This window comes from Heteronotia binoei, chromosome 21 (genome assembly GCF_032191835.1).
Source record: "Heteronotia binoei isolate CCM8104 ecotype False Entrance Well chromosome 21, APGP_CSIRO_Hbin_v1, whole genome shotgun sequence".
Classification (NCBI taxonomy): Eukaryota; Metazoa; Chordata; class Lepidosauria; order Squamata; family Gekkonidae; genus Heteronotia; species Heteronotia binoei.
The window spans coordinates 39777437-39792932 of NC_083243.1; the positions used below are offsets into that span (position 1 = coordinate 39777437).

The 15496-nt window shown below is 39.8% G+C and overlaps 1 protein-coding gene across 7 annotated transcripts in view; it reads left to right on the forward strand.

The window, feature by feature from the left end:
* TTC7B (tetratricopeptide repeat domain 7B) overlaps positions 1 to 15496 on the forward strand; it is a 172477-nt gene that overhangs the window by 128282 nt on the left and 28699 nt on the right. For 5 of the 7 annotated variants that reach the window (XM_060261566.1, XM_060261567.1, XM_060261570.1 and 2 more), the window contains 2 exons: positions 9243 to 9383; positions 14493 to 14695. In XM_060261566.1, coding sequence (XP_060117549.1) covers positions 9243 to 9383; positions 14493 to 14695 — 344 coding nt within the window. Of the gene's footprint in view, positions 1 to 3131; positions 3183 to 9242; positions 9384 to 14492; positions 14696 to 15496 lie in introns of all 7 variants that reach the window. The other 2 variants (XM_060261572.1, XM_060261568.1) reach the window with 1 other exon arrangement.

Here is a 15496-nt window from a genome sequence, read left to right on the forward strand (position 1 = left end):
TACCGAGTCCGGTACAAGGTGCTGGTTATTACCTTTAAAGCCCTATATGGCCTAGGACCTGCCTACCTTAGGGACCGTCTCTCCCCACATGTTCCCCAGAGAGTGCTGAGATCGGACTCTCAAAATCTGCTTGATATCCCCGGGCCAAAAGAGGCCCGTCTGAAATCCACCAGGGACAGGGCCTTCTCGATAACGGCCCCTTGCTGGTGGAACCAGCTGCCGGAGGAGGTGAGGGCCCTGTGGGACCTTGGCCAGTTCCGCAGGGCCTGTAAGACAGCCCTTTTCCAGCTGGCCTATAACTAACTGGCATTGGAAACTCTATAGAAGATTGCAGTGTAGTATTTTGATAGATCGCTTGTTTTATATGTTTTACTATTTTACTGTTTTAACGGTGTAATTTGCTGTATTTTAAATCCAAAACCTATGTTAGTTCTTATGTGTTGTAAGCCGCCCTGAGCCACTTCGGTGGGAAGGGCGGGATATAAATTGAAATAAACTGAAACAACATTAGGGGGCTCCATTGCCTCCTTAAGAGCACAGAGTAGGCCTTAATATGAATTATATCTAGGGCAATCATAGCTGTGTTAGTATAGCAGTATCAACAGCACTTAACAGTGGGATGAATTCCCAGTGTTGGTGTCATGCAGCACAATAAATAACTATTTTAAATAAGAAATAATAATTTTAATTTAATTTAATTTTTAGATTTATATCCCGCCCTATTCCACAAGCTGTAGTGTTGTTCCAGCGTCATGAGTCTTGGACTTAATCCTGGCTGCCATGACTGAGGGCAGATTAGGTTTTTAGCAGAGGAATCCTAGGCATAGTTGCTCTAACTGGTGACTTTGCATGGGACTGCATTGTAGAGGTTAACATTACAGTTTTTGAGGCACCCGTGAAAATATCTGTGAGCTGTTCAGGTGCAAGCTCTGTCAAGTAGATATTATGGCAAGCAAGCTCTTTGAGAGCCGCCCCTGGATTAAAGAAACCACGAGACCAATCAATCCAACAAACAATTGCCACTGTGGCAAAGGAGGACAGAGGATCTAGGTCAGAAACCAGGAGGCTGGTACCCTTGGCAGCAGAGCAGCAGCACTACTGGGTTAGGTAGGCTCCAGGAGGATTGGCTACATCAGGAGTGTGTGACCTAATATGCAAAGGAGTTCCTGCTACAAAAAAAAGCCCTGGTTGTGGGGATGTAGAAGAGCTGGGTATCTTGGAAGCTTGCAGTTTGGGCCAGGCATATGCAGGCCAAGGAGTCCTCCGTAGCCCAGGTGTTAGAAGTCCTGGGAAGGGAAGGAGGAGGAGAACCCATGGGGTTCCCATTTAATCTTCTTACCTCTGAGTATGAGACCTTACCTGGGGTCAGCTTGTCCCCTTGCTCTACCATGCTGTCTCTTCTTCACATGTATGTTTGCCTCAACATAATGTCTGAAGTAGCCCTCAGAAAACTGGCTGTTAGTATGGAAGTGGGTTGTCTGTCTTCTTGACCCCAACTTGTCAATGATATACCAGAGGAGTAAAGAGTATTATCAGTTAATGTTGCTTTTATGATGCTGCTTGTAGTTACAGTGGCTTATCTCCAATACTGACTGTTTGCTAGGAACTCAGGTTATATTCAGTATCTTAATACTACTTATTAGGTTTGTTATCTTAGAGCCTTTATTGAGTAGAATTGGCAAACAGATATTTTAGACTGGTTTCAAGGAAGACACATTTTATTTCTTTACTTAGTCTGTATTTTGGCTATTATAAAATGGCTTACTCTATACAGTTGGGTGGTGCTGTGTGTGTAGAAAAAATACTTTGTCTCCAGCACAAAATTAGATGCACAGAATTAAGTGCTAGGAAAATAAATAACAAAGAAGTGTGGATTAATCAGGTCACAATGCAGTCAGATCCCATTTAAAATACTCTCTGAAAGGATAGCTTTTGTATTAACACTGTTCCCTCATTTGTTCTGGGCTTTTTGTTGTTCTGGTTCTTCGCCATGACCTGTTAAGAATAGTGTACCTGTTTTTTAAAAAATCCCCTATACAGAATGAGGTATTAGGTTGAGATGGTACAATTCTGAACTATCCCGTAATGAAGTGACATATTTGGGAGAAAACTACATGAAACTTTTCTGTCAAGTGCTCATTGACTGCATGGAGGGAAGGTTTAATACATATCCCCTGTTTTAATACATATCCCCTGCAGTCTGAAATAGTAGACTGCAGAATTCTTTTCCCATATTCTGCTCAAAATTATTCTGATAAGTAGTTTGTGAGTGGTTAGCTTCTGTTTCTGATGTGTCACTGTTGGAAATCCAGTGTCAGCCGTGGCCCTGGAATGAGTGCCCACACAACTCCCTCTTAAGGAGAGTAATTCATTAAAAGTTTGCTGGTGTTTTGAACCAGCGGAAACTTCTTTTGCCCCACCAAAGGCTCAGGAAATTACAGATGGGCTTCAAGTTTTGAAAAACTTTAACACAATTTTATTCGTTGAGGAAGTGTTGTAGACAAATTTCCTTTTTAAAATTGAACCTCTGTCAAGCATATGGCCGTAATGCAGTGTGGCCCATATAGTATTAAATTGTTTGCCCTTGATGAGGCCTGTGACTCACTTGGAACTCCACCAGAATGAATAACGAGTTGTTGCCAGAATGCCAACAGCACAATAGGCTGTGAATTTTCTACCTCCAGTGAAAGCCACGGTAACAATAAGACAGAGAGATTTGTGGTACATTTTTGCAGGAACTTACACATCAGACCTTTAAGAACAGACCTTCCTGTTTGTGAACTGAATAAAATGCAATTCCTCCTTTCCATTTTTTTTTAGTTTGTATAGGTAGAAAATGGTACACCTCCTCTATAGCTTTTGTCCTATAAATATGTATATTGTTACTTTTCTGTGTTCTGTTTCAACATGAGGTGCAAAGAGGGATGGAGACACCCTCCCCCCCCCCCCCAAATTCTCATTGAAAGTTTGCCTATTTAAACAACTTCATTTCAATATCTTTTGGAAATCAAGGAAAAAAGCTTACAGTTTGAAGGTTATCAGAAGTGTATTTGCTTTTTTGTGTAATTCTGTTTTTATAGCTCTTTTATCCTTTGGTGATTTTAATTTGTGGTTTGATCTGTTGTTTAAAGGCAATCCTCCAGACGCTTACTTTCATGGTTTTTTCTCCCTTTTTTCAGTTTGTAAGTAGTATTTACTATACAGGTCTATTCCTTAACTTTCTAAAGACGTCCAAAATAACCTCACTCCACCCTCCCATCCCTTTCACCACAGAATGTAAATGTTGTCCATTCGTCATGGAGGTTTGACGGTGTGTGCAAAGCAAGGCTGCTGCTCTTTCAGGTCATCCCCTTGAGGCTGTAATCCTGATGAGATCTGGATGCACTCCACTAGTATTAGACTGTGGTTTTTAAAGAGGCAGTATTAACTTCTGGAGGGCTGCAAATAAAAGAGTTTTGGGAACAGGGGGCTAAGACTTATTTTGCCTATCTATTACTTGAAGTTCTTAATCTACCACAACTATGTACCATTGCATTGACAAGGGGTTTTTCCTAATGTCTTCCTCCGTCTTACACTTTGTTGCCTTCAACCAGGGGATCTACTCATGTAGTTAAGTTGCTTTTCTCACTTACCAGTGAAGGATCAAGGTCAGACTGGAGAATTTAAAAAATACATTCAATGAAAAATGAAGTATTATTTCTTCGTAAGTCTGATTTTACAGTACGGAACAGTTGATTGCATACCTATGTTAACTTTTTTAATCTAGTGTTTTGTTTTTCTTTTTACAATCCAATTCAAGGTGAGATAGGTCTTGACCCAAATAATAAGAGTGTTCCATGTTTGAGGGCAGGGGGTATGGTTGCTTCATGAACCAACCCGATGAACTAAAGGGAAATTTTCCTTAAATGGTCCTTTCATGATAGCATGAAGAGCCTCAAGCTTCACATTCTTGACACACATCCTCCATTTCCTAAAATGTTGAGAAGTAGGGTTTGGGGCAGATGAGTTGCTCTGGGTGCTAATAAAGCGTGGGGGGATTTTTTTTCCAGAAGGAAATAGCTCTTTTGTTTAGTCCTGCAGAAAGTACTGTCTCTTTTCATAGAGTGTGTTTGCTTGCACCAGCATACAGATCTCTGCATGCTACACATTTTGATGTTCATGTGCTTTAAAGCCTGTCCTTTTTTTTTAATGCATGTGGAATCTGACGTGTGTTTTCACCTTGCATGCTTTTGCTCAATTCCATTCCTTTCCTCTCCTGAAGTTAAGATGCATTGTTCTCATGAGATTTGACTGAAAAGCAAGTTTCCATTTTGTAGCAAGGAGAGAGTGAGCCTATGAAGGATTTGCGTTATGTAATTGAACCATTTCATCATTAATTTGGTAATCGTAAAGAAAAAAACCACAGAGGAAGTAGCAATATGTGCATCGCGTAAGACATGAACATTTTTCATAAGCCTTCAAGGAGATAGAATTCAGCCAATTGCCTTTCCCCCTCACCAAAATCATCCAATTTATCACCTGTTCAAAAATGGATGTCCTCCTTGGACTAAATGCCAGTGAAAACGCTGATAAATTCTGTCATCACCTTGTCATGACGACAAGCTGTCTTTGTTGATCATTCAAATTGTAGCAGGTGCCTGTTGTTGAAGGATTATAAAATAAAGCCATTCAAAAAGCAGGAGTTCACCTTAAACGGATGGAAGCTTTCATTATGTTGGTTAAGTAATCCCGGGACTGTATAGGATGAATCATCAAGAAATGCTTCTTCACAAATAGATTTGTAGTGACAGAAAAAGTGAGACAGTAAATGCTGTAGCCCAGATAACAGTGGTTAAAATACATAGTTTTTAGTAATTTCAGAGAATTAGCCTTTTGGCTCCTGTCCCCCCCCCCTGAAGTATTGGTGGAAGAGTTCAGTGACAAATATGCCAAAAGTTGTAGCAGAAATTATCTGGCTAGGATAGGAATACAAACACAAAATGCAACAAAAACTCATAACCAGGCTTTGCCAGTCTTGCTATTAGTTATAAAATGTTTATAACTGAGAAAATGAAGCTAAAAAGAGCTCTGCTGGATCAGGCTGATGGTCCCTGTAGTCATCGTGTTTCCTGCAGAGGCAGTCTACTTGCCCTTGGAGGCCCAGAGCTTCCTCTTTCAGCTGGCATTTAGATCTATGCTGCCAGCAGGCATAACAGCTACCTTTTCTCCATGCATTTGCCAAATCCCCTGTTAAAGCTGCCTAAGCTAGCAGATTATCACATCCTGGGGCAGTGAATTTCATAAGTGATAAGTACATTATTCTTTAAAGATCTTCCTAAAGGAAGAAAGAATCCTTACGAATAGATTCCTTATATATTATCTCCTAACATGTTGGAGAGAAGACAAACTCTTTTTCCTGGGGATCTATCTCACTTTCTACCTAGAAAGAATTTTTGTGTGTGCTGAAGGCATATGATCAGTTAGAAATGCTACAGCCAAGACATAATCTTACCAAGCCATACACTTCTGTGTGCATTGTTATTCTACCCTTTCTCCAAAGAGCTCAGAGGAGCATATGTGGTCCTCCCCTCCTCTGTTTTATCCCCACAACAACCCTGTGAGGTAGGTTAATGATGACAAGGCCAGTACAGAAAGGCAGCAGCCGATGAATCTGTGTGTGGCTGTTTTTGCTAAAAATGAGCAAAAATGTAGGAACATTGTGATGCATCTGCAAACCTGGGTTTTGCACCAAGCATGCAGTTAGTTGAAAGGGAGTTGCAGCTCACTGATAATGTACCTGTATGGTGTGCACATTTGCAAATGTGTCTGACACATAGACATTTTTACCATTTTAGGTACTGACGTTAGAGAAATACAGATTATATTGGAGTATTTGCAAGAGCTACTGATAACACAGGAAATAGGTTACTGAGGTAGAATGCAGTAAAGTAAGGTGATACATATAAACATTGCAATAGGCTACATTCCTATTCCTTGTAAAGCAAGCTCCTGAGCTGTTCCATTATACTACAGTTTGATTTCTTTAATAAAAATGCCCTCCTGAACATTTCTGTTTTACATATTCTATGAAGTGACAGGAGTGTGTTTGTGTGTGGGGGGGTGTCTTCTGCCCTCCTCAGGCAGGCCATTCCACAAAGTGGAAGTGACCACAGACTGTGCATGAATGGGCAATTGCTGATCTTACCCATTTGCATGGTGGCTTACTCAGAAATATTTGTTCAGATGAGCAAAACTTCTGTGGCAGAGTGTAGCAGTAGAGATGGGTCTTGCAGGTATGTGGGTGTGAGGCCATTAAGGGCTTTGTAGGTGATAACCAGGACCTTGAATAGGTGATAACCAGAACCCTGTAACTGATACGTAACCAATGGAGTGTCTGCTGAATGGGTGTGACCTGAATATTCCACATGGCACCTGATAGTAACTGAGTTGCAGCATTATGTACCAACTGGAGTTTCTGAGTTGTCTTCAAGGCCAGACCCACGTAGAGTACATTACAGTACTCTAGCTGAAACTTTAACATGGATACATGGGTTAAGGTCAGCCTGAGTCACAGAAGGGACCACGTTCGAGGCTAAATGAAGCTGGAAGAATGCCTTATTTGCAGTTATGTCAACTTGCTTCTCCACTGTAGCTTCCAGTCTCTTAACTGAAACAGTGTCAGCTGGACGCCATCAAAAGTGGAAAGCGTAATACCCTTCAAGATGTCTGCCTTCCCAACCATCATTTCAGTTTCAGTTTGTTCACTCATAGCCACATAACCACAGCGGGAAGGCATTGGTTGGACCTATACAGCATCATCAGGCTGTCTGAATAAAGAAATAGAGAGAGCTGTTGCAGCTTTTGCAATGAGCATGACCCTTGAGAAACCATAAATATCGCTGTCAGGGCCTATATGGCACAAGCATAAAATTCATAGACAAAAGGGCACTTACATGTCAGAATAAGCAGTTTCATGCATATTTAAATTGTACAGTTTACATACAAAGCTATGCCATTTTGCCTTCTGACAGAAAAAAACCTAATACTTTTGAGATATAGAGGAAATAATGTAGTTATTTTTGTTTTAAATGCATGTGCTGTGTTTTAGAGAAACCGTTCTAAATTCCTCAAAGATCTGGAGACTGCACTCGGTCACTGCACATGCATTGAAGTAAATAATAAAGCAAATAAACCATTCAACATTTCTGAAGGCTTAACCATATTTAAGCCGTTAGGAGTAGAACCAGATATCCAATCTTCCTTTGCTTAACACCAGGTGCATCAGCACCAACAGTTACCATGGTTAATACTTATGAGCTTGATGAAATCTGATTACTCTTAACTTATATGTGCCAACACATGAGCAGTGGGGCTTCAAATATTTTTGCTAGTACTCAAAAAGTACATCATGGTTTGGACCCAAGGAGGCCACATATACAAGTGAAGGGTACTTCTTCATGCTTACAGAGAACCTGCTGAATTCCATTCCTCCCCAAACTGCAGTCCTCTGCCCCAGATCACTCACTATCTTGTAGGGCTTTGAGATCCCAGGAACAGCTTTTCAGGGGGTCAGTGCACTGCAGCAGGAAGTGGACAGATAAAGCTACACTGAGTATGTGGAACACTTTCTGCAGTTCTTTGGATCTCCCCCAGTGATGAGCATACAGAAGTCTCTGTTCAGTGACAGGTCCATTGCACCCACATCCTGCATGCACTTATTTGGGGGGGGGGGGAGTTTAATTGCTGAGCAAGCACATCTTAAAGACCAGGATGTAAGAGTACAACATGGATTCAGAAAGCAACTGAAAGGGATTGTATTAAAGGTGTAGAAGAAATTGCTTCAGCAACTTTTGGCTAATCTTTGGAATCTCACTCTTCAAAATCAAAGGTTGGACACCTCACATCAAGAATTGCTCTTTAGAAAGCTGTTGTGCTGCAACAGCAGGGGGGCAAGCTAAAATTCCATTGACAAAGCTTTCCTCCTCTGCATGGCAGGAAAAGTTTTCAGTCTGCTAAATTTCTGCTTGACACAGCCGTTAAAGATACAGGAGCTTGACCAGACAGAAAATGCATTTATGAGTCACCAATAACAAAATAGTTTCAACAGAAATATTATTATTTCACAGAGAAAAAGTAATACATTTGATCTCTGTTCTTAATTTTCTGTCAAAGGAAAACTGAAATGTGAGTAGATAATGTAACATTGCAACTTGACAGAAAATACTGAACTTTTCTAACACTTTATTCTTTATTCATTGGTGACCTCAGCTGCTTGATATTGAAAATGAAAGCTATCATATGTTCAGCTCTGATGCATATGTGTGTATATTATGAAATTCATTTTGGGGCCATATTAATTTTAAATTTCAATGTGCCTCTTTAAATGCAAGACCTTTTCACTTATACATACTGTGAATAGGCTCTAGCAACTTACATTCGACCACTTCACTTTCTTTTTAAAACAGAAACAATCCAGGTACTTTAAAATAATAAAATATAGAAAAACAAAGAAGAAACACATGTATTTAACCAGCACATTATATGTATTAACTTACAAGATATTTTAAAGCAATGGGTGATTCTAATATTTACAAGTCAGATTTTCTTTTCTGTGCTGTAAAAAAAAAAAAAACGTTTTGGCAAAAGTGCCCATTTTGTGCACTCTTCCGGTTTCTAATATAGGTGATTAAGTGATCTTTACAATTTGTGCAGCTTTAATTGGCTTCTGTTCAGGGGAAGTGTTGAGATTTCTTCTATGTATTTTAGTTTATTTTAGTCCATCTATTATTATCCTTAAAATAGTCTTCTAATTGCTGCATTTTTTTTCTCCAAGAGGAGCAATGACTAGCATTGGAGTGCAAAGTTGTAAGGGGAGGGAAGGGAAGGGGAAGTTACATCATGTAGCATCATCATGAATCTCTCTGGGTCTTATCGCTTGATGTGTGTGTATCTATAGAATGTATATGCCTGTGATTGACAAAGAAAAGCTATGTGTGATTCATAGCAGCCACTCAGCCTTCATCAGTCATTTCTGCTAATAGTAAAATAGGCTTTTTTTTTAATTGTAGGCTCATGAATCCTAACATTCTGATGATCAGAAAAAGCCTTGAAAGTTAAGACATTTTTAGATTAAGACCTTTACATTGTGAAGGGTAAAGAATGAAGAATTGAACATAGCATGTGCGACCCTCTTTTTTTTTTAAATTGTGTTGTGGTGTTTCTGTGTTCTTTACTAATGCAGACTGTTTTTATTACCTCTGCAGGTTCAATTCATGCCACTTCAATCGCAGCCTCCAGAGTAGAACAGGCACTGTCCGAGGTAGCCTCTTCCTTGCAGAGCAGCACTCCCAAGCAGGGTCCCTTGCATCCTTGGATGACTCTAGCTCAAATCTGGCTTCATGCAGGTAAATGGGAACAGCAGCTGTTTTCTGTCCCTGCTCATTAGCTGCAAGAGTCTGTGTTCATTTCATTTAGAAGGCCAAAATGTGGTTGTATGTCAGATATTTTTAAGGACAGAAGGTGGCATTTAGTTACATTTCAAGACAAGAACACTGTATGTTTAATTTATGGAAGCTGCGGTCAAATGGAGGATGGCATTTAGTACTCAGGAGGTTGACTTTTTTCACCCTTCCCAGCTACTGCTAAGTCACAGCCATTTAAAAGTATTTCCTTGGAAATTAAGTCTGACAGTGTTTTGATGAACTTTAATCCAGCATTAGAATGGAAATGTGCAATTGGCAATTCCAACGATAAACTATGCAAAAAGATAACCTTTAAAATTATTAATTTTTGCAGACTGGGAGTTTTATGTAGATGCATCCGTGTTTTATTTCAGCAGGGTGGTAGATATTTGGGTTAGATTTCTCATGCACTGCATCTCAAGCAAGAGTGAGGGGCTGAGAATCAAGGCTATTTGGTCACAGATGAGTTGGCCATTCATATATATTGTCAGGGCCTGTAAAGAGCTGTTTCAGTAAAAAAGATGCCTTTTAAGACATCAGGTAATAAATCACTTTGAGCTAAAACAAACAGAAGCCCCATGAGATTTGCATGTTGCTGGGTTGTTTCATTTTAAACCTGCAGAGCAGAGACTCATGTGTTAATATTTGCCTGCATAAAAGAGAGTTTACATGGAGAAGATGAGGGTGGCAGAGAAGACATTCTAGACTTGCGTTTCCCTAGCATTCTGTTTTTATAAGGCATATTCTGTGCAGTGGAACAATCATACATTCAGTTCATCACCTGCAATTTCACCTGATTCACCCAACTTTGGGTACAGAGCTTCTGCTCATTAGATTTAGCTTATTTTTAAAAGGTAAAGGTAGTCCTTTGTGCAAGCGCCAGTCGTTTCTGACCCTGCAGTAATGTTGTATCATGACATTTTCACAGCAGACTTTTTATGGGGTGGTTTGCCATTGCCTTCCCCAGTCATCTACACTTTTCCCCCAGCAAGCTGGGTACTCATTTTACTGACCTCGGGTGGATGGAAGGCTGAGTCAACCTTGAGCTGCCTACCTGAATCTGGCTTCCATTGGGATCAAACTCAGGTCGTGAGCAGAGCTTCAGACTGCAGTACTGCAGCTTTACCACTCTGCACCATGGAGTTTATTTTAGATTATTTTAAAAGTTTTGTCTGTCTTGTACCAATGTGGTTACAAGCACATAGATTAGTATCACAATGATTTGGGTTATAATTTTGCAAAGCTCCCTGGAAGGCCCTGGACCAGTCAGTATCTCTCAGCCTAATTTACCTTAGAGGATAGTTGTGAAGGTAAAATGGACTGTATACATTGGTCTGAGGACATAAACAGCAAGGAAGAGTTAAAAGGTAAGAAAAAAATATTTGGAAGTAACCTCAATTATTTAAAGAGGACTTGTTCCCAAGCACTTGTACCTAAGTTTGTAGTCTTAATCTGTTTTCTGAGTTAGTAAACTGGTATATTTGATGTTTAAAAAAAATCTCTAATAGACAAGGCAATTTAAAAATCTGTAGCTATTGGGGAAAATCAGTAACGTCAATAAAACAGAGAATCAGCATCATCTATTAAGACATACTCAATGAGACTCTATATAACTACAGTACATATTAAAATATCACATATGGATATACAGCTTAACGCTATAAATCAGCAAACTCATCCCATTCATGTATGACAGAATTTTTCAACTAAGATCTAAGTTGGAAAAACAAGGATTTGCATCCTCCAACATAGGAAAAATCCTGTGAGAAAAGGAAAGAATGGATAGGCTCCCAACCTTGAGCTAGGTCATGAGAGTATAAACATAAAGCCATGCAATATGACCTTGCAGCTGCAGGCTGCCTCCCATTATTCATGAGCATCTGCTGAATGCATTTTCATGCTTGGTAGAAGCAGAAGCATGGAACTTATACAGGAAAGACTTAGGAGTGGGCTAAAGTAGGTACATGTTCCATTTGTGTATGAAATGGATTCCCCATGGATTCTTCTCCAGAGTTAGCAATGCCTGTAGCATCTTCAGATGCTGCTACAGAATTTCTATAGGTACAAGGGGGAGACCCGCAAGGATTTGCAGGGGCATCTCATTTTTTCCTCCCCCATATTGCCTCTTTCCCTTTCCTGAAAGCCCCCATAGCCTCTCCCCTTTCCTAGCTCCCTTCTTTCCTTTCCAGCTACTAGCCAACCTACCCCCATCTTCAGCTTTTCCCTCCTTCCCTCCCCCTGGCAGCATCTCCCCAGGAAAACTATGGCACAGTCCTGCAGTGTTAACCACCAAACCCCAGTGCACAGTTCTGGCCTTTCCATAGTGAAGTCACTGGGTTGGGCCCAGTTGCATGGTGGGGAACTGGTTTTTGTTCCGCCGCTGCAGTTCATAGAATCATAGAGTTGGAAGGGACCTCCAGGGTCATCTAGTCCAGCCCCCTGCACAATGCATGGAATTCACAAATACCGCCCCCTCAAATTCACAGTTGAATAGTGGTGAGTCTCCAGGTGTTCACCACAAGGTCTACATGAGTCATGCAACTCTTGTGGTAGTAAGTCATTTGTTGGTTGCTGCCAGGCCTGACTCCAATGAGTCCTTCATCCAGGGCAGGATGAAGGGAGCAGGGGTAGACTGGGAGGCCAAGAACAGGCCTAGAAAGGGCTCTGCCCCCTCCCCCACCTTTTAATGGCAGAAATCAAGAGTTGAAGGCTGGCCAGTATTATTTATTTATTTATTTATTTATTTATTTATTTATTTATTTATTTATTTATTTATTTATTAAATTTATATCCCGCCCTTCCTGCAAGTCAGGCTATTGTTGTCTAGCAACCTTTGCATTGGCCACTGAGGGCATTAGTTTCTTAAACTAGTATCTGCCCTGAGCCCCTTTCCGGGAAAGGGCAGAGTATAAATTAACTAAATAAATAAAATAAATATACAGGCACTGCTTCTGTTGTTTTGTGGTGTTTTAGCACCCCACAGTGTATTTTTTTAGATGTAAGATTTTTCTGCAAACCTGGGGCTTTTCTCAAGTTTGTAGAAAGATCTGTCATCTTTGGTTCCGGCTTCAGTCTTAAGATTTAAGTATCCACAGATGAAGCCATGCTGAGAATTAAATATATTGATACTCAGTTTTTTAAAACATTGATTAGTGTTTATTAACATTTGATCTTCGGTTACATTTTATGATTTGTATTAATTTTTATAGCTTGATTGATAATAATGTTTTAAAAGCATGTTTAAGGCTCTGCAGAGTTAGGAAACATAAACATATAGCATAAGCATATTAATTCTCAAAATGACTCTGGAAAAAACTTAAATTGTATAATTTGGATCACTTAACCTACTGCTTCAAGATCAGATTACTTGTTTGTTTCTAAGCAGCCTCTATATAATATTGTGGCTTATTGGACCTTTTTTCTTAATCAGTCAGTGTTCTTAAATTACAATCCAAGATCCAAGGACAACTCAGAGTTTTAAAAGTGTTATTTATTGATGCTTGTTTTTAACCCCCACCCCTCCCCTTCAGTGTTCCCCAGTTTTCCTGGTAGTTGACTACAGAAACTCAAAAACTGAATCTTGTTCCCTGTCAGTCAAAAATGCTTCTGCAGTAATTAAAGGTGTGAAAAGCAATAGGTCTAAAAGCATATTTATGTCCATAATCATGCTTTTAACCTAGTTAATTAAAGGTGAAACAGATGTAGATGGAATTTGTTCTGCATGTATAAAAGGAAGCAGATTAATGTGCCTAAATTATACATGAAGGGAAATACTTTAATAATGCACACTCTTAGGACAAAAGTGCAAAAGATATTATTGTAATTACGATGTCCAAGCAGTTGTAAATAATATAATGGCAGAGGGTTGAGTATAGATTCTGCTGTGAGGTGAATAGCATGGCAAACACAGGAATGTTTCCAGTTCTTCACTCACTCCCACTATTATAGTTGGTTTGGGATTAAGTAAAGTTGAGTATATTCAAACAAAAGGTAATACAAATGCAGTAGTGAGTATTCATTTGTATAAAATAAGTTTAAATCTATCATATTTTATTTTTGGTTTAAAACACAATACGTTTGAACATATTTTAGCAATGCATGGTACATGGTTTGTGTCAGTTCTGCCTTTCTTAATGGCTAGTTGAAAAGCAAAGGCAGCAATCATAATATCTGCCTTAATATGTAATTTATCAGTCAAAAGGTGCTATTTAGCAAATGCCATCAGTTGTTCCTTGACATTAATTTAAAATAGCATTTAAACAGTTCACATCCCAAAGAGAAAAGTCGTGCTAGGGAGGCATTGTTTCTCTTAAGAGTTGCCTTATTTTGAATTCTGCTGCTATTGTGTAAAATGCATTAGCATTTAACATTGCATCACGGCCATAATTTAAGTATTTTAGAAAAACAAAAGGCAACTTGGATAAAAGTCTGTAGAGACAGCAGCATTGTGAGGTATGTTCAGCTGAGAAAATGACTGTCCCAAGTCTATTTACTATGTTTCATGACTGACTGGGAATTTGAATTAGTACCTCCTCAGTATTCTAACCACTGCACCACAAAGGCTGTAGTCCCCTGGGAGTAAGCCCTGTTGAATAACATGAACTTACGTCTGAGTAGACGTCCTTAGAACTGCACTTGGTGCATTTTGTCTCCTCACATTCCAAATTCATGCTTTTGGAGTTGAGGGGGGAGAGAGAAACTTTCAGCCCAAATTAGGCACTAAACCAGGTGGTTCTATTTTTTCTAGCTGTGGAAGTGACTTGGCAAAACAGATGGACTGGTTGGGCCCCTGGGGTAGCTGACTAATAGCGATAAGTAGATAGTATTTGAGTATATCCCTGTTTTCATTCTTATTTTATAATGAGTGTGGTTTTCTTATTTTATAATGAGTGAGGTTTTTCATTCTTATTTTATAATGAGTGAGGTTTTTCAGCTCTTTTATAGACAAAGAAATGAAAGTGAGGGGCGTTCATAGATAAAGAAACAGTCAAAGGCAGGAGTAGGGGCTTTGATTGGGTTAAAATTTGTGTTAATGAGTCTTCTTCCTGACAGCTGAAGTATACATAGGAATCGGGAAACCTGCAGAAGCCACAGCGTGCACTCAGGAAGCTGCTAACCTCTTTCCAATGTCTCACAATGTCCTCTACATGAGAGGACAAGGGGCAGAACTTCGGGGAAACATCGATGAAGCCAAACGTTGGTATGAAGAGGCCTTATCCATTAGCCCAACACACGTCAAAAGCATGCAGAGACTGGTAAGTCCATAGTTGCTGGAAATATTATAGACTCTTGGACTGAGCGGGAGAGAGTGCCCTACAGTAAGTGAGGCTTAAGCGGAGGCTTAAGTATGGGGCTTCAGTTATGGGGGAAGAAGAGAGCTGCATCATGACTGTCTTTCAGAAAGAAAGAGAAAGCAGAACTATGTAGGTAGAGGCAAACTAATATGAAAGATAAACACTTGAAAGAGGCCCCATGATGCGCACTGCTGTCCAAGGTGGGTTGAAGGTCTGGAATAGCTATTGATTTAGGTAACCACGAGCTATACTCCAAAACATTTATTCAGTTAGCTTGTTATTTATTTCTAGCCCACCCCCAACTCCGTAGGCATTGAAACGAGACTAATGTCTCAGACTGTGAATGTAGTCATTGTCTTTTCTCTAATCAAAGAAGTTAGTGTAGCCATTCCAAATCTTCACCAGCCATTCCTCTATTGTAAGTAATGCTGAACCCTTCCACTTTTGCACATACAATAACCTCGCTGCTGTTGTCGTGTATAAAAACAAAGTTCCATGACTTTTTTCCATCTGTCTGTCCATTGGTCCCAAAAGAAAAACCTCTGGTTTCAATAGCATATTGATCTTTAAAATCATCTGAATTAGTGGATGTATTTGTACCCAAAACTTTTTGGCTTTATTACACATTCACCATACGTGATAAAATGTCCCTTCACATTGTTCACATTTCAGGGACTCCTTCCCTTTGCCCACGCTGCCCTGGTGCTTAGCGGAAGAGTTAGAAATCCATTGCTTTGTACCCAACTTTTTCATTTAAAAGTA